Genomic DNA, 24,992 nt, shown 5'->3' with positions numbered 1-24,992 from the left:
TGGCCTCGGCTCTCTCCGGCACTCCTCGCCTCAACCTCGGCTCTTTCCGTAACGCGCTCGGCGAGTTCCGCCAGAACCGGAAAGGCGCCGAGGGCGGGCACGGAGGAAGAACCCGCGGCGCTTCCGGGAAGCGGCGGAGATCCCGGAGGAAACGGCGGGGCCCTACCCTGACCCCAAGGCTTTTATTGACGCCTCTCACAGTGCAGCGCGAAAACGCGGCGGGGGGGAAAGCTTTCCACCAAACCCCGAGCCGCTCTTTGGTCCCAGGAAGGGGGGAAAAGGGGGAAGAGGAAGCAGCGAGGAGGAGGAGGAGGAGGAAGGCGCGGGGCTCAGGCGCTGTCCCCGGGCAGCACCCGCCACTGGAAGACGCTGGTGTCCTTCCCGCCCAGCGACACCAGGTGTCCGTCGTCGTGCGTGAAGCGCACGTTGGTCACGTGGCTGCCGTGCCCGCCGTACACGTGACTGGGAGCCTGTGAGGGAGGGGGCGACACGTGACTGCGGGGTCACGTGGATACAGCCCCCCCCCCACCGCAAACGGGGGGGGACCCCCCGAAATTGGGGTCTGACCCCCCCCCAATACCCCTAAATTGGGGTGTGGGACCCCCCATCCCGATCCCCTCATCCCCTCAAACTGGGGTCTGGGACCCTCCCGAGCCCAAAAATTTGGGGTCTGGAACCACCCCACGACCCCTCACATTGGGGTCTGGACCCCCCCCATACCCCTAAATTGGGGTGTGGGACCCCCACCCCTCACCCCGATCCCCTCATCCCCTCAAATTGGGGTCTGGGACGCTCCCGAGCCCAAAAATTTGGGGTCTGGAACCACCCCACGACCCCTCACATTGGGGTCTGGACCCCCCCCATACCCCTAAATTGGGGTGTGGGACCCCTCACCCCGATCCCCTCATCCCCTCAAATTGGGGTCTGGAACCCTCCCGAGCCCAAAAATTTGGGGTCTGGAACCACCCCACGACCCCTCACATTGGGGTCTGGACCCCCCCCATACCCCTAAATTGGGGTGTGGGACCCCCACCCCGATCCCCGATCCCCTCATCCCCTCAAATTGGGGTCTGGGACCCTCCCGAGCCCAAAAATTTGGGGTCTGGAACCACCCCACGACCCCTCACATTGGGGTCTGGACCCCCCCCATACCCCTAAATTGGGGTGTGGGACCCCCCAAAACACCCAGTGGGTTTGGAGCCCCCAAATTTGGGGTATGGGACCTTCCTGAGCCCAAAAATTTGTGGTCTGGACCCCCCCCAGCCTCTCAAATTGGGGTCTGGGACTCTCCCGAGCCCAAAAATCTGGGATCTGGACCCCCCCCACAATCCCCCCAGAACAGCCAGTCCAGGGGTTGGGATCCCCAACCCACCGGCAGTGAGTCTGGACCCTCCTGACCCCCCAAACTGGGGTCTGGGACCCCCAAACTGGACTCTGGGACCCTTCCCCAGCCCCCCCGAAACCCCCCCAGAGCCCGGTGCCCACCTTGGCCCGGGCACAGGGGTACTGGAACAGGTGAACCTTGCAGAAGTCGTCGGCCACGGCCACCACGCGCTCGTGGTGCGAGCGGCACAGCGAGTTGATGTCGGTGCCGTCCGAGCCGTCCGGCCACACCCCTGCGCCGATGTCGGGGGTCAGGGGGACCCCAAAAACCCCCAAATACCCCTCTAGAAACACGCAAAGCTCTCGGGGAGCTGGGGACCCCAAAAACATCCACAAATACCCCTCTAGAAACACACAAAGCTCTCGGGGAGCTGGGGACCCCAAAAACATCCACAAATACCCCGCTAGAAACACCACAAGGGCTTGGGGAGCTGGGCGACCCAAAAAAAACCCCCCAAATATCCCGTTAGAAGTACCCAAAGGGCTCAGGGAACTGGGGGACCCCCAAAAAAAAAAACCATTAGAACCTTCTGAAGCTCTCAGGGAGCTGGGGGACTCCAAAAAAACCCCAAATACCCTGTCAGAAACACCCAAAGCTCTCAGGGAACTGGGGATCACCCCAAAACAACCCCAAATACTCTGCCAGAACCACCCCGAGGGTTCGGAGAGCTGGGGGACCCCAAAACAAACCCGAATACCCCTGACAGCACCCCCTGAACCACTTGGGGAGATGGGGAACCCCCCCAAACCCCCCCTGGGACCCCCCGAGCCCCCAGACCCACCGAAGACGTGGAAGCCCAGCACGCAGGTGTAGGAGGCCCATTCCCGGTCCCGGCTCTCAAAGCGGTTCCGCAGCAATTTGCAGCCCCCGGCCACGTCCCCTGGAGGGGGGAGAGACCCCCAAAATCTGGTCTGGGGGGGGCTGGGAGAGTTCACCCCGAAATTTGGGGTGGGGGGTAGTGAAAGGCACCCAAAACTTGGGAGGAGGAGGAGGGAGGGAAAAGGGAAAGCCCCCCCAAAAACTGGGGAGGGGAAGGGAAAAGAGACCCCCAAAATCTGGGGAGGGAAAATGACACCCCCCCAAAAAGAACCAGGGGAGGGGGACAGTGAGACCCCAAAGTCTGGGGGGTCCCGGTGGGGTCAGGGGGTTCCCCCCAGCTTTGGAGGTCCTGGCAGGGGCAGGAGGGTCCTGGAAAGATCTGGAAGGGCCAGGAAGGTTCAGGAAGGTCCTGGCAGGGCCAGGGGGTTCCCCCCAGCTCTGGGGGTCCCAGCAGGGTCATGGGGGTCTCGTCAGACCCAGGGGGAGCCCCCCAAGCCCCCAGACTCACAGTAGAGGATCTCATAATCCCCCGAGTTGGACATGATGAACCGCCCGTCCTTGGACCAGTCCAGGTGGGTGATGAAACTCGAGTGACCCTAGGGGCAGCGGGGGGTCGGGGGGGTCGCTGGGGGTCCGGGGGGGTTTGGGGACCCCCGGGACCCCCCCCCAGCCCCCGCCAGCCCCCCCAGCTCACGGTGCAGCGGCCGAAGCGGCTGAACTTGCGGCCGCCCTCGGCCACGCTGTAGATGTAGATGAAATTGTCGTGGGAGCCGATGGCCAGGAAGGTCCCGTCTGCAACGGGGGGGACGCGGGTTTGGGGGGGACACGGGGTTTGGGGGGGACACGGGGTTTGGGGGGGCATGGGCTTTGGGGGGGGACACGGGGTTTGGGGGGACACGGGGTTTGGGGGGGCATGGGGTTTGGGGGGACACGGGGTTTGGGGGGGTCTGGGGGGACACGGGGTTTGGGGGGGACACGGGGTTTGGGGGGGGACACGGGGTTTGGGGGGGCATGGGGTTTGGGGGGACACGGGGTTTGGGGGGGTCTGGAGGGACACGGGGTTTGGGGGGGACACGGGGTTTGGGGGGGACATGGGCTTTGGGGGGGGACACGGGGTTTGGGGGGACACGGGGTTTTGGGGGGCATGGGGTTTGGGGGGACACGGGGTTTGGGGGGGTCTGGGGGGACACGGGGTTTGGGGGGGACACGGGGTTTGGGGGGGACATGGGCTTTGGGGGGGGACACGGGGTTTGGGGGGACACGGGGTTTGGGGGGGTCTGGGGGGACACGGGGTTTGGGGGGACACGGGGTTTGGGGGGGCATGGGGTTTGGGGGGGACACGGGGTTTGGGGGGACACAGGGTTTGGGGGGAACATGGGCTTTGGGGGGACACGGGGTTTGGGGGGGACATGGGCTTTGGGGGGACACGGGGTTTGGGGGGGACACAGGGTTTGGGGGGGCTTGGGGGGGCACGGGTGTGGGGGGGACACGGGGTTTGGGGGGGACACGGATTTGGGGGGATTTGGGGGGACACGGGTTTGGGGGGAACATGGATTTGGGGGAGTTTGGGGGGACACGGATTTGGGGGGTTTGGGGGAACACAAGTCTGGGGGGGCCCCATGACCTGGGAGGGTTTGGGGGGGGGTTCCACACACTGGGGGGGGATTTGGGATCGTTTGGGGACAGGGAGGGATCAGGGACAGTTTGGGGACAGTTGGGGACAGTTTGGGGACATTTTGGGGACAGGGAGGGATCAGGGACAGGCCAGAGACATTTTTGGGACAATTTTGGGACAGGGAGGGGTCAGGGACAATCTGGGGACAGTCTGGGATCAGGGACAGGCCAAGGACAGTTTGGGGACATTTTGGGGACAGTTTGGGCTGGCAGGGGACGCGGGGCTCACCCGGTGAGAAGCGAACCACCGAGAGCTGCTCGTTCCCGTCCGAGCCCCCGGCCAGGAGCTGCCGCGTGCCCGTGTCCAGCACCAGCCACCTGCGGGACGGGGACACGGGATGGGGGGGGACACGGGGACATGGGGGGGACACGGGACATGGGGGGACACGGGACATGGGGGGGACACGGGACATGGGGGGACACGGGACATGGGGGGACACGGGACATGGGGGGACACGGGGACATGGGGGGACACGGGACATGGGGGGACACGGGGACATGGGGGGACACGGGGACATGGAGGGACACGGGACATGGGGGGACACGGGGACATGGGGGGACACGGGACATGGGGGGACACAGGGACATGGGGGGACACAGGGGGACATGGGGGGGACACAGGACATGGGGGGACACAGGGGGACATGGGGGGGACACGGGACATAGGGGTGACAGGGGGACCATGGGCACTGTTCCCCTGTGTCCCCATCTCCCCCCGTGTCCCCTTGTCCCCCCATGTCCTTGTGTCCTTCCATGTCCCCCCGTGTCCCCTCCTGTCCCCGTGTCCCCCCGGTGTCCCCCGGTGTCCCGGTCGCTCACCGCCCGCTCAGCAGCCCCACGGCCACCACGTGTCCCCCGGGGTGGAAGTCGGCGCAGAGCCCGGTGTCCTGGGGGTGGGGAGGGGTCATGGGGGGTCCACGGGACCCCCCCAGAGCCCCAAACCGGGGCTGCCGCCACCCCCCGCACCCCAAACCACCCCCAGCCCCAATTCGGGGGTCCCCAGCCCGGGTGTGCTCCTCGTCCCTTGTCCCCAGAGCACCCCCTGACCCCACAAACCGTGCTCCTGACCCATCCCCAAACGCCCCCTCCCCACTTTCAGGGGTCTTCACCCAGCCCCAGCCCCAGCTCCAGCCAGGGCGTGCTCCTGGTCCCTCCCCAGCCCTTCTGTACCCCCATTACAGACCCTAAACCCCCCGAAACCTCAATCCTGACCCCTCCGGGGTGTCCCCCTCCCCAGTTTTGGGGGTGGCCGCCCACCTCCAGCTCCAGGCTCCAGTTCCTGTCCCTTGTCCCCAGAACCCTGCACCCATATTACAGACCCTAAACCCCCCCTAAACCCCCCCAAACCTCACTCCAGACCCCCCTGGGATGTCCCCCTCCCCAATTTTGGGGTCCCCCCCACCTCCAGCCCCAGGCTCCAGCCAGGGCATGCTCCTGGTCCCTCCCCAGCCCTTCTGCACCCCCATTACAGACGCCAAACCTCCCCTAATTCCCCCTAAACCCCCCCAAACCTCACTCCAGACCCCCCTGGGATGTCCCCCTCCCCAATTTTGGGGTCCCCCCCACCTCCAGCGCCAGGCTCCAGGCCAGCGCGTGCTCGTGGCCGTCCCACAGGCAGAGCTGGCGGTCGTGGCCGCAGGTGAGGAAGCGGCAGCAGTTGGGGTGCGTGGCCAGACCCCAAACCTCATCCGTGTGACCCTGGGGGGGGGTCCGGGCAGGGGTCAGCGCCCCGTGCCCACCCCGGACACCCCCGAGGGACCACCCCCCAAAAAAAGCCCACCTGGACGATGGGGGTGAAGCCGGAGCCCAGCGTGCCCTGGAGCAGCGCGTTCCGCGTGGTCCCGACCAGCAGCTCCTCCCCGGGACCCTCCGCGATCGTGCGGACGGCGCCGAAGCTCTCGGGGAGCTGGGGACCCCCAAAACAACCCCAAATACCCCTCTAGAAACACGCAAAGCTCTCGGGTAGCTGGGGACCCCAAAAACAACCCCAAATACCCCGTTAGAAACACCCAAAGCTCTCGGGGAGCTGGGGACCCCAAAAACAACCCCAAATACCCCGTTAGAAACGCCCAAAGCTCTCGGGGAGCTGGGGACCCCAAAAACAACCCCAATACCCCGTTAGAAACACCCAAAGCTCTCGGGGAGCTGGGGACCCCAAAAACAACCCCAAATACCCCGTTAGAAACGCCCAAAGCTCTCGGGGAGCTGGGGACCCCAAAAACAACCCCAAATACCCCGTTAGAAACACCCAAAACTCTCAGGGAGCTGGGGACCCCAAAAACATCCCCAAATACCCTGTTGGAAACACCCAAAGGGCTCAGGGAACCAGGAGACCTCAAAAACAACCCCAAATACCCTGTCAGAACCCCCTGAAGGGTTCAGGGGTCTGGGGGACCCCAAAAACAACCCCAAATACGCCATTAGAAACACCCAAAGCTCTCGAGGAACTGGGGGTCACCCCAAAACAACCCCAAATACCCCTGACAGCACTTGGGGAGATGGGGAACCCCCAGAAAAACCCAAATACCCATCAGAACCATCTGAAGGGCTCAGGGAATGGGGGGACCCCAAAAACCCCCAAATCTTCCCCCACAAACTTCCCCCATCCCGTAGCCTTTTGGGATTTGGGATCCAGGGAGGATTTTGGGGTAGCCAGGGAGAGTTTTGGGGTACTCAGGCAGTTTTGGGGGCACTACGGAAGATTTTTGGCAATCCAGGAGGATTTTTAGGGCACTAAGGGAGATTTTTCGGGTTCCAAGGGCTGGTTTTTGAGGCACTAAGGGAGATTTTTGGGGCACTAAAGGAACTTTTTGGGGTTTCCAGGGATGTTTTTTGAGACAGCGAGGGAGATTTTTAGGGCACCAAGGGAGATTTTTTGAGGCACTAAGGGAGGTTTTTGCGGCACTAAGAAATTTTTAAAGCACTAAGGGAGATTTTTTTTAGGGTTTTTGGGGTTCTGGGGCTCTGCCCACCTCGACCTCGTGCAGCAGCTCCAGCGTGGGGCTCCAGCTGAGCACCCTGCGGTCCTTCCCGCCCCCGCTGAGCACGGTCCCGTCGCGGCGGCGGCAGAGCGCGAACACGCTGCCCTCGTGGGCCCGCGTCTGCTGCCCGATCTGGTACATCTCTGGGGGCGTGGCTCAGCCCCAAATTCCCCAAACCCACCCCAAAACCAGCCCCAAAACACCCTATAAGCAGCCCCAAACCCAGCCCTAAATCCAGCCCCAAAATACCCCAAAACCAGCCCCGAAACCAGCCCCAAAACACCCTATAAGCAGCCCCAAACCCAGCCCCAAAATACCCCAAATCCACCCCAAAACCAGCCCCGAAACCAGCCCCAAAACACCCTATAAGTAGCCCCAAACCCAGCCCCAAAATACCCCAAATCCACCCCAAAACCAGCCCCAAAACCAGCCCCAAAACACCCTATAAGCAGCCCCAAACCCAGCCCCAAAATACCCCAAATCCACCCCAAAACCAGCCCCAAAACCAGCCCCAAAACACCCTATAAGCAGCCCCAAACCCAGCCCAAAATCCAGCCCCAAAATACCCCAAATCCACCCCAAAACCAGCCCCAAAAACAGACCTGAACACAGCCCAAAGCCATCCCCCAAAACCAGCACTAAAACAGCCCAAATCCACCCCAAAACCAGCCCAAAGCCAGACCTGAACACAGCCCAAAGCCATCCCCCAAAACCAGCCCCAAACAGCCCAAATCCACCCCAAAAACAGCCCCAAAACCAGCCCAAAGCTATCCCCCAAAACCAGCCCTAAAACAGCCCAAATCCACCCCAAAACCAGCCCAAAGCCATCGCCCAAAACCAGCCCCAAACCCACCCCAAAACCAGGCCAAAGTCATCACCTAAAACCGGCCCCAAATCCACCCCAAAACCAGCCCCAAAAACAGACCTGAACACAGCCCAAAGCCATCCCCCAAAACCAGCCCTAAAACAGCCCAAATCCACCCCAAAAACAGCCCCAAACAGCCCAAATCCACCCCAAAAACAGCCCCAAAACCAGCACAAAGCCATCCCCCAAAACCAGCCCCAAAACAGCCCAAATCCACCCCAAAACCAGCCCAGTCATCCCCTAAAACCAGCCCCAAATCCACCCCAAAACCAGCCCTAAAACCAGACCCAAAACACCCTAAAACCAACCCCAAACACAGCCAAAAACCGCCTCCTAAAACCAGCCCCAAAATACCCCAAATCCACCCCAAAACCAGCCCTAAAAACAGACCAAGGCGATCCCCCAAAACCAGCTCTAAAACCAACTCCGAAACACCCCAAAATGAGCCCCAAAACACCACAAAAACGAGCCCAAATCAACCCCTGAAACCTACCCAAAAACCATCCCCCAAACCCACCCTAAATTCCCCTAAAATCACCCCAAATTCCCCTAAATCCCACCTCAGACCCACGCCAAACCCCAGCCCCACCTTTGCCCCCCTTGCCCGGGGTGCGGGTCCAGGTGAGGATGTTCTGTCTGCAAACCCCATCCCAAACTCCTCCAAATCCCCCCAAATCCCCCCCAAATACCCCAAAATCCCCCCAAATCCCCCAAATCCCAGCCCCACCTTTGCCCCCCTTGCCCGGGGTGCGGGTCCAGGTGAGGATGTTCCCCTCCGAGTCCCCGGTCAGCAGCGCCCCGGCGGCGTCGAAGATGAAGCACTGGATGAACTTGGGCTTCTTGTACTTCTAAAGTGGGGGCAAGGGGCTCAGCGACCCCAAAACCGCCCCGAAAACCCCAAATTCTCACAGAGCCGCCCCAAAAACCCCAAATCCCCACAGAGCCGCCCCAAAAACCCCAAATCCCCACAAAACTGCCCCAAAAACCCCAAATCCCCACAGAGCCACCCCAAAAACCCCAAATCCCCACAGAGCTGCCCCAAAAACCCCAAATCCCCACAGAGCTGCCCCAAAAACCCCAAATCCCCACAGAGCTGCCCCAAAACACCCAAATCCCCACAGAGCTGCCCCAAAAACCCCAAATCCCCACAGAGCTGCCCCAAAAACCCCAAATCCCCACAAAACTGCCCCCAAAACCCCAAATCCTCACAGAGCCACCCCAAAAACCCCAAATCCTCACAGAGCTGCCCCAAAACACCCAAATCCCCACAGAGCTGCCCCCAAAACCCCAAATCCTCACAGAGCTGCCCCAAAAACCCCAAATCCCCACAGAGCCACCCCAAAAACCCCAAATCCCCACAAAACTGCCCCAAAAACCTCAAATCCCCAGAGCCGCCACAAAAACCCCAAATCCGCACAGAGCCACCCCAAAAACCCCAAATCCCCACAGAGCCGCCCTGAAAACCCCAAATCCCCACAGAGCCGCCCCAAAAACCCCAAATCCCCACAAAACTGCCCCAAAAACCCCAAATCCCCACAGAGCCGCCCCAAAAACCCCAAATCCCCACAGAGCCACCCCAAAACACCCAAATCCCCCCAAAACTGCCCCAAAAACCCCAAATCCCCACAGAGCCGCCCCAAAACACTCAAATCCCCCCAAAACTGCCCCAAAACACCCAAATCCCCACAAAACTGCCCCAAAAACCCCAAATCCCCACAAAGCCACCCCAAAACCTGCCCCAAACTCAAACCCGTTAACCCCGAAGATGCCGAACCCCAAACCCCAAACCCCAGTCCCATTAACCCCGAAGATGCCGTGTTTCTTGGTGAGCGTGCCGCCGCTCCAGCTCCAGATCCCCCAATCCCAATCCCAACCCCAAACCCCGAACTCCAAACCCAACCCCAAACCCCAAACCCCAAACCCTGAACCCCAAACCCCAAACCCAACCCCAAACCCCAGTCCCATTAACCCCAAAGATGCCGTGTTTCTTGGTGAGCGCGCCGCCGCTCCAGCTCCAGATCCCCCAATCCCAATCCCAACCCCAAACCCCGAACTCCAAACCCCAAACCCCAAACCCAACCCCAAACCCCAAACCCCAAACCGCAACCCCAAACCCCAGCCCATTAACCCCGAAGATGCCGTGTTTCTTGGTGAGCGCGCCGCCGCTCCAGCTCCAGAAGAACACGTGGGATTTGCCGCTGCTGACGATGCTGCTGCTGTCGCGGGGGTTGAACTCCACCGTCAGCACCGACTCGTTGGTGCTCTGCGGGGTGGGGTTTGGGGTTTTTGGGGGCTTTGGGGTGGGATTTGGGGCTTTGGGGGTTCTTTTGGGGGGTTTAGGGTGAGATTTGGGGGATTTAGGGCGAGGTTTTGGGGTTTTTGGGGGAGTTAGGGTGGGGTTTGGGGGCTTTGGGGTGGGATTTGAGGTGGGGTTTGGGATTTAGGGTGGGATTTGGGGTTTTTAGGGTGGGGTTTTGGGGTGTTTCGAGGGTTCGGAGTGGGATTTGAGGTTTTGGGTGGGACTGGGGGATTTGGGGTGGGGTTTGAGGTGGGATTTGAGGTGGGTTTGGGGTTGGGTTTGGGGATTTTGGGGAATTTTTAGGAATTGAAATGGGATTTGGGGTTTTGAAGGGGTTTGAGGTGGGATTTGGGGGATTTTAGGGTTTTGGGGTGGGATTTGAGGTTTTTTGGGGCGGGTTTAGGGGATCTGGGGTGTGCTTGGGGGATTTGGGGTGGATTTGGGGTTGGGTTTGGGGTCCCACCTTGACCTCGGCCAGCTTGGTGCCGCGGGCGCAGTCCCACACCGACATCATGTGCTCGTTGGAGTCATCGACCACGCACAGGAACGCGCCCTGGTCCTGGGCACCCCAAAAAAAAACCCCAAAAAACCCCAAATCCCCTCAGCAGCCCCCACAGGGCTCAGGGAGATGGGGGCACCCCAAAAAAAAACCCCAATTCCCTCAGTTTTTGGGGATATTTTGGTGTTTTCTGGGGTATTTTGGGGGTTTGGGGTGTTTGGGGTACTTGAGGTGGGTTTTGGGATATTTTGGGGCAGTTTTTGAGGTGTTTAGGGTATTTGGGGTGGTTTTGGGGTGTTTGGGGTATTTGGGGTGTTTTTGGAGGTATTTTGGTGGTTCTTGGAGGGATCTGGGGGGCTTGGGGTGGTTTTGGGTTATTTTGGAGCGTTTGGGGTGTTTTTGGGGGTATTTGAGGCAGGTTTTGGGGTATTTTTGGAGGGATTTTGGTGGGTTTTGAGGGGATTTGGGGGGTATTTTGGGGGCTTGGAGTGTTTTGGGATATTTGGGGTGTTTTTGGGGTGTTTGGGGCAGTCTTGGGGCACTCACAGCCGTGGAGAAGGCCAGCGAGCCCACGCCGCGCTCGAAGGAGCCGAGGCCGATCTGCTGCAGGGTCTGGAGCGTGGCCGAGTCCCAGATGTGCACGATGGGCTGCAGGGGCTGCGGGCGGGGATTGGGGGATTTTGGGGGATTTTGGGGGGATTTTGGGGGATTTTGGGGGATTTTGGGGGATTTTGGGGGGGTTTTGGGGGGGTTTTGGGGGATTTTGGGGAATTTTGGGGGATTTTGGGGGGATTTTGGGGGATTTTGGGGGGGTTTTGGGAGGATTCTGGGAGGGATTTTAGGAGATTTTGGGGTTTCACACCATGGGCGAGGCAGTTTGGGGCCCCGGCCCTGTTCCCAGGGGTGTTCCCAAGGTGTCCTCAGGATGTCCCCAAGGAATCCCCCATGTCCCCAGGATGTCCCCAAGGTCCCACGGATGTCCCCAGGGTGTCCCCAGATGCCCTCAAGGTGTCCCAAACGTGTCCCCAGTGTCCCCAAGGTGTCCCAGGGCACCCAGGACTGCCCACAGGGCTGCCCCCGATGTGTCTCCAATGTCCCCAAGGTGCCCCAGGGGTGTCCCCAAGGTCGCAGAGATGTCCCCAGATGCCCTGAAGGTGTCCCCAAGGTGTCCCCAATGTCCCCAAGGTGTCCCAGGGGTGTCCCCAATGTCCCCAGGTGTCCCCAAGGTGTCCCAGGGATGTTCCCAATGTCCCCAGGGTGTCCCCAGATGCCCCCAAGGTATCCCCAGGTGTCCCCAATGTCCCCAAGATGCCCCCAAGATGTCCCCAAGGTGCCCCCAGGGCTGCCCCCAGAGTGTCCCCAAGGTGTCCCAGGGGTGTCCCCAATGTCCCCAAGGTGTCCCAGGGGTGTCCCAGGGGTGTCCCCAATGTCCCCAAGGTATCCCCAGGTGTCCCCAAGGTCCCACCTTGCCGTCCTTGTCCACTCCGGCCGCCTGCCCGGTGGCCACGCGGAGCCGGTCGGGGTGCACGGCCAGGCTGGGGGGGGACAGGGAGGTGACCCCGGTTTGGGGGGGTTGGGGGCAATTTGGGCTTGTTTGTGTTTATTTGGAGTTATTTTGGTTGATTTTAGGTTTATTTGGGGTTATTTGGGATATTTAGGATCCCTCACCACCTGACGCAGTCGCTGTGGCGCAAGTAGTGGAGGTTTGAGGGGTACAGGGGTGTTTCTAATGGGTTTTTTTTGGAGATTAGGGATATTTAAGGGTTATTTTGGGATATTTTGGGGATTTTTAGGGGTTATTTTGGGATATTTGGGATATTTAGGATGCTCACCAGTGCATGCAGTCGCTGAGGCGCAGGGCAATGGTGGTTTGAGGGGTACAGGCAGTGGCACAGGGAGGTACAGGGGAGTTTCTGATGGGGTTTTTTGGGGTTTTTCTTGGGATTTGGGATATTTAGGGATATTTAGGGATATTTTGGGATATTCAGGACCCTCACCAGCGCACGCAGTCGCTGTGGCGCAGGTAGTGGCGGTTTGAGGGACACAAGGCAGTACAGGGGTGTTTCTAACAGGGTTTTTTTGGGATTTGGGATATTTTGGGATATTTTGGGGTTACTTAGGGATATTTTGGGGTTATTTAGGGATATTTAGGGATATTTTGGGATATTCAGGGCCCTCACCAGCGCACGCAGTCGCTGTGGCGCAGGTAGTGGCGGTTTGAGGGGCACAAGGCAGTACAGGGGTGTTTCTAACGGGGTTTTTTTTGGGATTTGGGATATTTTGGGGTTATTTAGGGATATTTAGGGATATTTTTGGATATTCAGGACCCTCACCAGCGCACGCAGTCGCTGTGGCGCAGGTAGTGGCGCTGGCGCCGCGCCGGCAGCTGCAGCAGCACCACCACGCAGGCGATGAAGTAGACGAGCTCCCCCGAGCCCAGCACGTGCAGGTTGGAGCGCGAGTCCCGGCCCCGGTACCCGTAACTGCGGCGTCAAGGAAACTGGGAGCACTGGGAGGGACTGGGAGCAAACTGGGAGCACTGGGAGGGACTGGGAGTGATAATGGGAGCACTGGGACGGACTGGGAGCAAACTGGGAGCACTGGGAGCAAACTGGGAGCACTGGGAGGGACTGGGAGTGATACTGGGAGCACTGGGAGTGATACTGGGAGCACTGGGAGGGACTGGGAGTGATACTGGGAGCACTGGGAGTGATACTGGGAGCACTGGGAGGGACTGGGAGCAAACTGGGAGGGACTGGGATTGATACTGGGGGCACTGGGAGGGACTGGGAGTGATACTGGGAGTACTGGGAGTGATACTGGGAGCACTGGGAGGGACTGGGAGTGATACTGGGAGTACTGGGAGTGATACTGGGGGCACTGGGAGGGACTGGGAGCAAACTGCGAGCACTGGGATCAAACTGGGAACACTGGGAGTCAAACTGGGAGCACTGGGATCAAACTGGGAGCAAACTGGGGGAGCTGGGAATTTTGAGCCATTTCCTGGGATTTTTGGGGTCAGGATACACCCTGTTCCTGAATCCCCTGGATTTTTGGGATTTTGGGGGCAGTTTTTTGGGATTTTTTGGAGATTTTTGGGGTTATTTGGGGTAGTTTTTTGGAATATTTTTGGGGCTATTTTGGGGCAGTTTTTTGGGATTTTTGGGGCAGTTTTTTGGGATTTTTGGGGTAGTTTTTTGGGATTTTTTGGAGATTTTTGGGGTTATTTGGGGTAGTTTTTTGGGATATTTTTGGGGCTATTTTGGGGCAGTTTTTTGGGATTTTTTGGGGTAGTTTTTTGGGATTTTTGGGGCAGTTTTTTGGGATTTTTTGGAGATTTTTGGGGTTATTTGGGGTAGTTTTTTGGGATATTTTTGGGGTTATTTTGGGGTAGTTTTTTGGGGTACTTTTTGGGGATTTTTGGGGCAGTTTTTTGGGATTTTTGGGGTAGTTTTTTGGGATTTTTTGGAGATTTTTGGGGTTATTTGGGGTAGTTTTTTGGGATATTTTTGGGGTTATTTTGGGGCAGTTTTTTGGGATATTTTTGGGGCAGTTTTTTGGGATTTTGGGGGGATTTCCGGGGTTACTCTGGGGCGGTTTTGGGCCCGTTGCGTGCGTTCAGGATACACCCAGTCGAGCTGCAGGCGCTCCGGGGGCAGCTCGGCGCGCAGGGGGCCCAGCCCCGAGGGCACGTACATGGTGATGGGGCGGCCCCGCAGGAACATCTTCACCGACACCCCCTCTGCGGGGGGCCCGGGGGTCACCCCAAAACCCCCGGCACCCCCCGGCCACCCCCCGCTCCCCCCGCGCCTCACCCAGGTTGTAATTGCCACGGCGGGAGGCTGGAAACGGGGAAAAACGGGGAAAATCGGGGGGGAATGGGGATTAAAAGAGGGGGGAAAAGGAGAAAAGGGAGGGAAATGGGGGGAATGGGGGGGAATTGGGGAAATGGGGGGGAATGGGGGAAATGGGGGAAAATGGGGGAAATGGGGGAAAATGGGGGGAAAATGGGGGGAAAATAGGGGGAAATGGGGGAAAATGGGGAAAATGGGGAAAATGGGGGAAAAATGGGGGAAAATGGGGGGAAATGGGGGGAAATGGGGGGAAATGGGGGGAAATGGGGGGAAATGGGGGGAAAATGGGGAAAATGGGGGAAAAATGGGGGAAAATGGGGGGAAATGGGGGGAAAATGGGGGGAAATGGGGGGAAAATGGGGGAAAAATGGGGGAAAAATGGGGGAAAAATGGGGGGAAAATGGGGGGAAAATGGGGGGAAAATGGGGGGAAAATGGGGGGAAAATGGGGGAAAATGGGGATTAAAAGGGGGGGAAGGAGAAAAGGGAGGGAAATGGGGGGAAATGGGGGAAAAATGGGGGGAAATTGGGGAAAAACGGGGGAAAATGGGGGAAAATTGGGGGAAATGGGGAAAAATGGGGATTACAAGGAGAGGGGAAAGGAGAAAAAGGAGGGAAATAGGGAAAATGGGGGGGAAATGGGGGAAAAATGGGGGGAAAATGGGGATTACAAGGGGGGGAAGGAGAAAAGGGAGGGAAATAGGGAAAATGGGGGGGAAATGGGGGAAAAATGGGGGAAAAGGGGGAAAAATGGGGGGAAATGGGGAAAAATGGGGGAAATGGGGATAAAAAGGGGGGAAAAGGGAGAAACGGGTGGGGAATGGGGAGAAATGGGAGGAAAGGGAGAAATTGGGATGAAATGGGGGGAAATGGGGAAAAAATGGGGAAAATAGGGTGGAAATGGGGAAAAATGTGGGTAAAAGGGGAAAATTGGGAGAAAAATTCGGGGGGAATGGGGAGAAATGGGGAAATTTGGGGGGAAATTGAGGGGGAAATGGGGGGGAAATGGGGAGAAAAGGAGGAAAAACAGAGGGAAAATGGGTTACAGCCCCAGAATGAACCCCAAATAAATCCTCAAAATAAACCACCCAAAATAAACCCTCCGCACCCCCAAAATAATTCACTGACCCCCCACAAAAAAAAAACCAAAATGAACCCACTGAACCCCCAAAACCCCTCAATGAAACCCCAAAACGTCCCCTCCAAAGGAAGGCCCCGAACCCCCAAAATGAACTCCCTGAACCCCAAATTTCCCCCCCAAACCCCCAAAATTTCCCCACCTGGGCTCAGGGTCGGCTCCTTCGGGCGGCTGCAGGGGAGGAGGCAGAGATTGGGGGGTTGGGGAATTTTGGGGAAATTTGGGGGTTCTGGGGGGATTTGGGGGATTTTGGGGAAATTTGGGGGTTCTGGGGGGATTTTGGGGTTCAAAGGGGGTGGAGGCAAAGGAAGAGTCTGGGAATTTGGGGGAATTTCGGGGGGTGTTTTAGGGGTATTCTGGGGATATTTTTGGGATATTTGAGGAATATTTTGGGGGCTATTTCAGGGATATTTTGGGGGTATTTGGGGTATATTTGAGGGGTATTTGGGGGAAGTTTTGGGGATATCTGAGGGGTGTTTGGGGGATGTTTTGGGGATATTTTGGGGATATTTAGGGGGATGTTTTGGGGATATTTCAGGGGTATTTGGGGGATGTTTTGGGGATATTTTGGGGATATTTAGGGGGATATTCTGGGGGATGTTTTGGGGATATTTCAGGGGTATTTGGGGGATGTTTTGGGGATATTTTGGGGGATGTTTTGGGGATATTTCAGGGGTATTTGGGGGATGTTTTGGGGTCCCACCTCTCGGGGCTGCCCTGCAGCAGGTTCGCTGACGATGCTGCTTTGCGGCTCAGGCGCTGCCGGGGGCTGGGGGGGCCCGAGGAGGAGCTGTGGCGGCGCAGCCTGGGGGGCACGGGGGGGATTTGGGGGGCAGAGGGAGATTTGGGGGTCCGGGAGGGGTTTGGGGGGTTTGAGGGGATTTTGGGGTTTGGGGAGGTTTTGAGGTTTGGGGGGTTTTGGGGGGTGTTGAGAGGTTGGGGGCAGGAATGGGGAAATTTGGAGGTGGGGGGGATTTGGTGGGGGGAGAGTTTGGGGGGTCCAGGGGGGGACAGGGGATGGGGGGGACACCGTCAGTGAAGGGGCGGCACCCCCGACCTCCCCCAGCCCCCCCAAAATCCCACCCGTGCACCCCCAAATCCTCCCAGCCCCCCCAAAATCCCACCCGTGCACCCCCAAATCCTCCCAGCCCCCCCAAAATCCCACCCGTGCACCCCCAAATCCTCCCAGCCCCCTCCCCCATAACGCCCCAATTTCCCACTGGGGGGTTCAGGGGGGGCAGGGTGACCTGGGGGGGTCCCAAAAGGTTTTGGGGTGACCTGGGGGAGTCCCGAGGGTTTTGGGGGGTTCTGGGGGGGCGTCCTGAGGGGTTTTGGGGGTCCCAAGAGGTTCTGGGGGGTTCTGGGAAGATCCCAAGGGGTTTTGGGGGGTTCTGGGGGGGGTCCTGAGGGGTTTTGGGGGGTTCTGGGGGGATCCCGGGGGTTTTGGGGGGTTCTGGGAGGGGTCCCGAGGGGTTTTGGGGGGTTCTGGGGGGGTCCCGAGAGGTTTTGGGCGGTTCTGGGGGGGGTCCTGAGGGGTTTTGGGGGGTTCTGGGAGGGGTCCCGAGGGGTTTTGGGGGGTTCTGGGGGGATCCTGGGGGTTTTGGGGGGTTCTGAGGGGGGGGTCCTGAGGGGTTTTGGGGGTCCCAAGAGGTTCTGGGGGGTTCTGGGGGGGGGTCCTGAGGGGTTTTGGGGGTCCACGCGGCCCTCCCGGGGCTCTCAGGGGTCTGTCCCGCTCACCCCAGCCCCCTCCCCACCCCGCCCGCCCCCTCCCCAATTTGGGGTGCCCCCCCTCCTCACAGCTCTTTGCGGGGTCCCCGCGGGGCCGGGCTGGGGGGCGCCGGGGGGGTCTCGGGGCTCGGGGGGGGCTCCGGGGAGCCCGGGGCGGGGGGGCACGGGGGGGACCCCGGCGGGGGCGGCTCCGGGGGGGCCCCGCCGGTCCCGGGGGGCTCCTGGGGGGGGCTCGGGGGGCGCGGGGGGGGCTCCTCCGTCTGCGTCCCCACGCTGATGCTCCGGGGGGGCTCCGGGGGGGCTCCGCTGGGGGCTGGGGGGGGAAGAGGGGGAGCTCAGGACCCCAAAAAGCCCCCCCGGAACCCCGAGACCCTTCCTCAGGACCCCCAGCTTGGGGGGGGAGGGAAGAAACGGGGACCCCAAACAGGGTGAGGGACTCCGAGATGGAGACCCCAACCCCATTTAGGGGGGGATCCCAGTCCCATTTCGGGGGGTCCCAGCCCCATCCAGGGGGTCCCAGCCCCATTTGGGGAGGTCCCAGACCCATCCAGGGGGTCCCAGCCCCATCCGGGGGGTCTCAGCCCCATTTCGGGGGGTCCCAGCCCCATCCAGGGGGTCCCAATCCCATTTCGGGGGGTCTCAGCACCATCCAGGGGCTCCCAGCCCCATTTGAGGGTGTCCCAGCCCCATTTCGGGGGGTCTCAGGCGCATCCAGGGGGTTCCAGCCCCATCCAGGGGGTCTCAGCCCCATCCAGGGAGTCCCAGCCCCATTTGGAGGGGTCCCAGCCCCATTTGGGGGGATCCCAGCCCCATTTGGGGAGGTCCCAGCCCCATCCAGGGAGTCCCAGCCCCATTTGGAGGGGTCCCAGCCCCATTTAGGGGGGGATCCCAGCCCCATTTGGGGAGGTCCCAGCCCCATCCAGGGGGTCTCAGCCCCATCCAGGGGGTCCCAGCCCCATCCAGGGGTCCCAGCCCCATTTAGGGGGGGATCCCAGCCCCATTTGGGGAGGTCCCAGCCCCATCCAGGGGGTCCCAGCCCCATTTCGGGGGGTCCCAGCCCCATTTCGGGGGGTCTCAGCCCCATCCAGGGGCTCCCAGCCCTATTTAGGGGGGTCCCAGCCCCCTTGGGGGGGTCCCAGCCCCCTTTGATGGTCCCGCCTCCCCCTGGGGGGGGGATCCCCGCTCTCACCGAGCCCCCCGGGGGGGTCGCAGCCCCCCAACCTGCGCAGGGTCTCCCCCAGCGCCGCCTTGACCAGCGCCAGCTCCCGCTCCACCGTCCGCAGCCGCAGCTCCAGCGGCCCCGGGGGGGGCTCGGCCTCACCGGGGGGGGGTCCCGCCTCACCTGGGGGGGGGGCACGGTCACCTGGGGGGGGGGGCACCGGGACATCGGGGGGGGGGCACCCCCAGCCCTGCCCCCCTCCCCTTTGGGGACCCCCTCAGGTGTGACCGCGACCCCCCCGTGTCTCCCCCCCGGTTCTGGCGCCCCCCCCCCCCCCCGTGACATTCGGGGACCCCCCGGTGCCCCCCCCGGTTCCCCACGTGTCTCCCCCCCCCTTCCCCGTCCCATTCCCGGCTCCGCCGCCGCCCCCGCCCCGCCCCGGGGGGGTCCCGGGGGGGGTCCCGGGGGGGGGGTCCCGGGGGTCCCCTCGCCCCCCCGGGGGTCTCACCGCGCTCCGGGGGGGGCTCCATGGCCGGGCCCGCGGCCGCTCCGACACCGCCCCAGGAAGCGCGGCCGAGTCACTTCCCCCGGCGGGGGGGGCGGCCGGGGGGGCCCCGGACACCCCGAATTGGGGGGCGAGACCCCCAAAATCGGGGTGGTGGGAGGGGGCTGCAGAGCCCCCCCAATACAACGGGGACACCCCAAAACAGGGCCCCCCCTGGAATGAGAGAAGGTGTGATCCCCCCCCCCCCCACCCCAAACGTTTGGGGCGTTCCTGTTCCCCCAAACTCTTGTGGGACCCCTCCCCAAAATCCCACCGGGGTCCTCAGTGCCCCCCCCGCCCACCCAAAATCGGGGGGTGACCACAAGCCCCCCTACTCCACCCCGCCGTGTTGGGGTCCCTCAAAACTCGGGGTGACCCCCCCCCAAATCGAGACTCAACCCCCCCACACTCTCCCCCACCGTGTTGGGGTCTCCCAAAATTCGGGGTGACCCCCCCCCAAATCGAGACCCCCCCCTCAAAAAGCACAGATGAGGCTGGGAGGGTGGTTTATTGCACAGAAGGGAACCAGGGGGGGTCCCCCAAAAAACGGGGGGGTCCTGGCGATAAATAAAGTTCTGGGGGGGTCCCGGGGGGGGTTTTGGGGGGTCCCTGGGCGTTTGGGGCCCCCCTAAACCTCGATGTCGGGGTCGGAGCCCCGGCCCTGGCGCTGCAGCTGCTCCTCCTGGCGCAGCTTCGGCTTCTCGGTGCGCGTGTGCCACACCAGCACCTGCACCCCAAAACACCCCAAAATCGGCCCTAAATCACCCTGAAATCACCCCAAAATCATCCCGTGTGCCACACCAGCACCTGCGCCCCAAACACCCCAAAAGCAGTTGACAACCACACCAAAATCAGCCCTAAATCACCCCAAAATGGGACCTAAAACGCCCTGAAATCATCCCGTGGGCCACACCAGCACCTGCGCCCCAAAACACCCCAAAACTACCCCAAAATCGGCCCTAAATCACCCTGAAACCCCCCAAACCCTCCCCCAGGTGCAGTCACACACCTCTTTCTCCAGCTGGGCAGGGGTCATGAGCCCCCAGACCCCCCAAAATCCCTCAGGACACCCCCAAAATCCCCCAAAACCTCACCTGGGTGCAGTTGTCAGCCCGTGGCTCCAGCTGCCCGGGGGTCACCAGCCCTGAAACCCCCTCAAACCTCCCCAAAATCTCCCAAACTTCCCCAAACCCCCCCAGATCCCCACCTGGGTGCAGTTATTGGCCTGCAGCTCCAGCTGCCCGGGGGTCACCAGCCCCAAAACCCCCCAAACCCCCCCAAACTCCCCCCAAAACCCCCCAGATCCCCACCTGGGTGCAGTTATCAACTTGGGGCTCCAGCTGCCTGGGGGTCACCAGCCCCCAAAACCCCTCAAACCCCCCCAAACTCCTCCAAACTCCCCCAAACCCCCCCAGACCCCACCTGGCTGCAGTTATCAACCTGGGACTCCAGCTGCCCGGGGGTCACCAGCCCTGAAACCCCCTCAAACCCCCCAAAACCCCCCAAACCCTCACCTGGGTGCAGTTATTGGCCTGCGGCTCCAGCTGCCCGGGGGTCACCAGCCCCCAAAACCCCCCAAAACCCCCCACCCCCCCCCCAAAAAGCCCCCAGACCCCCACCTGGCTACAGTTATCAACCTGGGGCTCCAGCTGCCTGGGGGTCACCAGCCCCCAAAACCCCCCAAAACCCCCCAAAATCCCCCAAAACCTCACCTGGGTGCAGTTGTCAGCCCGTGGCTCCAGCTGCCTGGGGGTCACCAGCCCCCAAAACCCCTCAAACCCCCCCAAACTCCCCCAAACTCCCCCAAAACCCCCCAGACCCCACCTGGCTGCAGTTATCAACCTGGGGCTCCAGCTGCCCGGGGGTCACCAGCCCCCAAAACCCCCCCAAACCCCCCAAAACCCCCCCAAACTCCCCCAAAACCCCCCAAACCCCCCAGACCCTCACCTGGGTGCAGTTGTCGGCCCGCGGCTCCAGCTGCCCGGGGGTCACCAGCCCCCAAAACCTCCCAAACACCCCAAAATCCCCCAAAACCTCACCTGGGTGCAGTTGTCAGCCCGTGGCTCCAGCTGCCCGGGGGTCACCAGCCCCCCCAGGAAGGAGCTCTCCAGGAATCCCCTCTCGGCGCGGGGGTCGAAGCGGGCGCGGGGGTGGGCGAGCAGCAGGCGCAGCCCCACGGCGAAGCCGGCCATGTCCAGCGGGAACGGCCGCTCCGGCCGCCAGCCCGTGTGGAAGCCGACCACGCGGCCCCCGGCCACCAGCGGCCGCTCCAGCCGCAGGCCCCCCACCAGCCCCACGGGCCAGACCGACACGCCGCGCGTGCTGCGCATCTGGGGGGTGAGAAATGGGGGAAAAACAGGGAAAAATGGGGAATAAATGGGGTTTTATAGGGGATTTATAGGGGATTTATAGGGGATTTATAGGGGAATTCCAGCCCCCCACCAGCCCCACGGGCCAGACCGACACGCCGCGCGTGCTGCGCATCTTGGGGGTGAGAAATGGGGGAAAAACAGGGAAAAATGGGGTTTTATAGGGGATTTATAGGGGAATTCCAGCCCTCCACCAGCCCCACGGGCCAGACTGACATGCTGCAGGTGCTGTGCATCTGTGGGGAAAAAATGGGAGTAAAACAGGGAAAAATGGGGAAAAAATGGGGTTTTATAGGGGATTTATAGGGGATTTATAGGGGATTTATAGGGGATTTATAGGGGAATTCCAGCCCCCCACCAGCCCCACGGGCCAGACCGACACGCCGCGCGTGCTGCGCATCTGGGGGGTGAGAAATGGGGGAAAAACAGGGAAAAAACGGGAAAAAATGGGGTTTTATAGGGGATTTATAGGGGATTTATAGGGGAATTCCAGCCCCCCACCAGCCCCATGGGCCAGACCGACACGCCACGCGTGCTGCGCATCTGGGGGGTGAGAAATGGGGGAAAAACAGGGAAAAAACGGGAAAAAATGGGGTTTTATAGGGGATTTATAGGGGATTTATAGGGGAATTCCAGCCCCCCACCAGCCCCATGGGCCAGACCGACACGCCACGCGTGCTGCGCATCTGGGGGGTGAGAAATGGGGGAAAAACAGGGAAAAACGGGAAAAAATGGGGTTTTATAGGGGATTTATAGGGGATTTATAGGGGAATTCCAGCCCCCCACCAGCCCCACGGGCCAGACCGACACGCCGCGCGTGCTGCGCATCTGGGGGGTGAGAAATGGGGGAAAAACAGGGAAAAATGGGGGAAAAATGGGGTTTTATAGGGGATTTATAGGGGATTTATAGGGGAATTCCAGCCCCCCACCAGCCCCACGGGCCAGACCGACACGCCACGCGTGCTGCGCATCTGGGGGGCAAAAATGGGAGTAAAACAGGGAAAAAACGGGAAAAAATGGGGTTTTATAGGGGATTTATAGGGGATTTATAGGGGAATTCCAGCCCCCCACCAGCCCCACGGGCCAGACCAACACGCCGCGCTTGCTGCGCATCTGGGGGGTGAGAAATGGGGGAAAAACAGGGAAAAATGGGGAAAAATGGGGTTTTATAGGGGATTTATAGGGGATTTATAGGGGAATTCCAGCCCCCCACCAGCCCCATGGGCCAGACCGACACGCCGCGCGTGCTGCGCATCTGGGGGGTGAGAAATGGGGGAAAAACAGGGAAAAATGGGGTTTTATAGGGGATTTATAGGGGAATTCCAGCCCTCCACCAGCCCCACGGGCCAGACTGACATGCTGCAGGTGCTGTGCATCTGTGGGGAAAAAATGGGAGTAAAACAGGGAAAAATGGGGAAAAAATGGGGTTTTATAGGGGATTTATAGGGGATTTATAGGGGATTTATAGGGGATTTATAGGGGAATTCCAGCCCCCCACCAGCCCCACGGGCCAGACCGACACGCCGCGCGTGCTGCGCATCTGGGGGGTGAGAAATGGGGGAAAAACAGGGAAAAATGGGGAAAAAATGGGGTTTTATAGGGGATTTATAGGGGAATTCCAGCCCCCCACCAGCCCCACGGGCCAGACCGACAAGCCGCGCGTGCTGCGCATCTGGGGGGTGAGAAATGGGGGAAAAACAGGGAAAAATGGGGAAAAAATGGGGTTTTATAGGGGATTTATAGGGGAATTCCAGCCCCCCACCAGCCCCACGGGCCAGACAGACCACCACGGGTGTTGCGCATCTAGAGGGAGAAATGGGAGAAAATGGGGTTTGTAGGGGATTTAGAGGGGTTTATAGGGGAATTCCAGTGGGATTTTTTTTGGGATTTTCAGGTTTTTTTCAGAATCTTCGGGATTTTCCCGGGGATTTCCTGGCTGTGAGTGTTGAGGGGGATTTGAACCATTCTGGGTGAGTTTGGGCTTTCTCGGGTGCGATTTTTTTGAGGATTTTGGGATTTTTGGGGGGGATTTTTGCATTTTTTTCGGGATTTTCCCGGGGATTCCTCCCACCTCCTCGAAGAGCCGCAGGCTGTAGGTGTTGTCGTCGTCGGCGAAGTAGACGACGCCGGGCTCGTCGGCGCGGCGCGTGTCCCGCAGCCAGCGCAGCGCCCGGTTCCGCTGCTCGGCCCCGCGCGGGAACAGCCAGGACGGGGCCCCGGGGCCCGCCCGCAGCTCGGGGGGGGTCTCGGCGCTCAGGTGGGTGAAGGAGACCCCCGAGGCCGCCAGGACCCCCCCGACCAGCGCCGAGGGGGCGGCGGCGTCCTCCACCACCACCCAGTGCAGGGCGGGGACGTGGAGCAGAGTCTGGGACAGGCGCACCAGCTCCGCCTTCTGCACCGGCCTGGGGGGGGCACGGGGGGGTTCAAATGGGGTTGGGGGTGGCCCGGGGATCCCAGGGGGTCGGGGGGGTTCAGGGGAGGGGGCTCAGGTTGGGTTAAGGGGGGTAAAAGGGGCTGGGGGTTGTGGCAGTTCGGCCTTCTGCAGCGGTCTGGGGGCAATGGGGGGGGTTAAAATGGGGCTGGGGGCAATGGGGGGGTTAAAATGGGGCTGGGGGCAATGGGGGGGGTTAAAATGGGGCTGGGGGCAATGGGGGGTTAAAATGGGGCTGGGGTCTGGCAGTGGGGAGGGTTAAAATGGGTCTGGGGCGTTAAAACGGGTCTGGGGGGACAATGGGGGAGGTAAAATGGGGCTGGGGGCAGCCTGGGGAGGGGTTAAAATGGGTCTGAGAGGGTTAAAATGGGTCTGGGAGTGGCCTGGGGGACTAAAATGGGTCGGGGGCGCAATGGAGGGGTTAAAATGGGTCTAGGGGGGTTAAAATGGGTCTGGGGGTCCTGGGGATTGGGGGCAGTGGGGCAGGGAGCTCAGGGCCACTTGGGGGGGTGCAATGGGTCTGGGGGCTCACCTGGCGTAGGTCGGGGTCACCACGTAGATCGGGGGCAGCCCCTCCCCCCCCGGGACCCCCCCGGAGCGGCCCCGGCGACGTTCGGGCTCAGGGTGGGGGCAGGGACAGGGCCGGCCTGAGGGGGAGGGGGCGTCAGGGACCCCCAAACCCACCCAGGGACCCCCAAAACCCTCCCCAGATAAACCCAGGGACCCCCAAAATCCACCCCAAACCCACCACCCCAAATAAACCCAGGGGCCTCAGGAACCCCCAAACCCACCCCAAATAAGCCCAGGGGCCTCAGGAACCCCCAAACCCACCCCAAATAAGCCCAGGGGCCCCCAAACCCACATACCTCCCTAAAATCTCCCCCAGACCCACCAAATCCTCTCAAGCCTCCTCAGATCCCTCCCAAATCCCCTCAGACCTCCCCAAACCCTCCCAAAATCGCCCCCAGCCCCCCCCCCCGGCTCTCACCGAGCTCCCGCAGGGCGCAGAAGAGCCCCACGAGCGACACCACGAAATAAACGAGGAAAACGTTCCTGAGCCGCAGCCGCATCGCGGAGGGGGGCCGGGGGGTCCTGGGGGGGCTCTCAGGGGGTCCCGGGAGCCTTCAGGGGGTCCCGCTTTCACATCTTCCCCTCCCCCGGGGGTCTTCAGCGGCTCTTCCCAGTGCTCCCAGTTGCCCCCCGCCAGTCCCAGTTCATTCCCAGTCCCCGTTCACTCCCAGTGCGGACG

General features: G+C 61.1%; 3 protein-coding genes across 3 annotated transcripts; 1 reads left to right on the top strand and 2 right to left on the bottom strand.

Moving 5' to 3' along the window:
• Nucleotides 1-148: 148 nt before the first annotated feature.
• LOC146764880 (echinoderm microtubule-associated protein-like 3) lies at nt 149-17,725 on the bottom strand. Its single transcript, XM_085563661.1, has 22 exons — nt 17,698-17,725; nt 17,310-17,553; nt 16,216-16,317; nt 15,655-15,683; nt 14,337-14,363; nt 14,149-14,263; nt 12,855-13,004; nt 11,987-12,056; nt 11,068-11,178; nt 10,486-10,581; nt 9,852-9,986; nt 8,451-8,571; nt 6,850-7,001; nt 5,658-5,783; nt 5,444-5,575; nt 4,697-4,764; nt 4,107-4,195; nt 2,898-2,995; nt 2,712-2,799; nt 2,166-2,264; nt 1,486-1,616; nt 149-470 (listed from the first exon to the last, which is right to left on the bottom strand). Exons 1-22 carry the CDS (start codon nt 17,723-17,725, stop codon nt 330-332), a joined length of 2,352 nt encoding a protein of 783 aa, XP_085419787.1. The 3' UTR covers nt 149-329.
• LOC146764881 (uncharacterized) lies at nt 7,352-8,424 on the top strand (the record flags this gene model as incomplete). The annotated part of the gene is made up of 2 exons (XM_085563625.1): nt 7,352-7,549; nt 7,864-8,424. Coding segments are annotated over 2 exons (759 nt in total), but the record flags the coding sequence as incomplete, so codon positions are not given.
• A 1,707-nt stretch (nt 17,726-19,432) lies between the features above and the next one.
• LOC146764879 (galactosylgalactosylxylosylprotein 3-beta-glucuronosyltransferase 3-like) lies at nt 19,433-24,836 on the bottom strand. The gene is made up of 5 exons (XM_085563939.1): nt 24,732-24,836; nt 24,276-24,390; nt 23,384-23,714; nt 20,983-21,273; nt 19,433-19,670 (listed from the first exon to the last, which is right to left on the bottom strand). Exons 1-5 carry the CDS (start codon nt 24,811-24,813, stop codon nt 19,572-19,574), a joined length of 918 nt encoding a protein of 305 aa, XP_085420065.1. The 5' UTR covers nt 24,814-24,836; the 3' UTR covers nt 19,433-19,571.
• Nucleotides 24,837-24,992: the final 156 nt, after the last annotated feature.

Source organism: Lonchura striata, chromosome 31, assembly GCF_050655825.1.
Source record: "Lonchura striata isolate lonStrDom1 chromosome 31, ASM5065582v1, whole genome shotgun sequence".
Classification (NCBI taxonomy): domain Eukaryota; kingdom Metazoa; phylum Chordata; class Aves; order Passeriformes; family Estrildidae; genus Lonchura; species Lonchura striata.
Note: the sequence above shows the minus strand (reverse complement) of the source record. Positions and strands in the feature narration are given on the sequence as shown.

Coding starts and splice junctions, on each gene's coding strand:
- LOC146764880 (XM_085563661.1), bottom strand. CDS start 17,725: ATGGGACTGGGATCCCCCCCTAAATGGG. Junction 10,582..11,067: donor CGCTGGCCTTCTCCACGGCT/GTGAGTGCCCCA, acceptor TGGGGTGCCCAG/GACCAGGGCGCGTTCCTGTG. Junction 4,196..4,696: donor GTGGGGCTGCTGAGCGGGCG/GTGAGCGACCGG, acceptor CCCGTCCCGCAG/GTGGCTGGTGCTGGACACGG.
- LOC146764879 (XM_085563939.1), bottom strand. CDS start 24,813: ATGCGGCTGCGGCTCAGGAACGTTTTCCTCGTTTATTTCGTGGTGTCG. Junction 24,391..24,731: donor CTGCGCCCTGCGGGAGCTCG/GTGAGAGCCGGG, acceptor CCTCCCCCTCAG/GCCGGCCCTGTCCCTGCCCC. Junction 21,274..23,383: donor GCCTGCGGCTCTTCGAGGAG/GTGGGAGGAATC, acceptor CTCACCCCCCAG/ATGCGCAGCACGCGCGGCGT.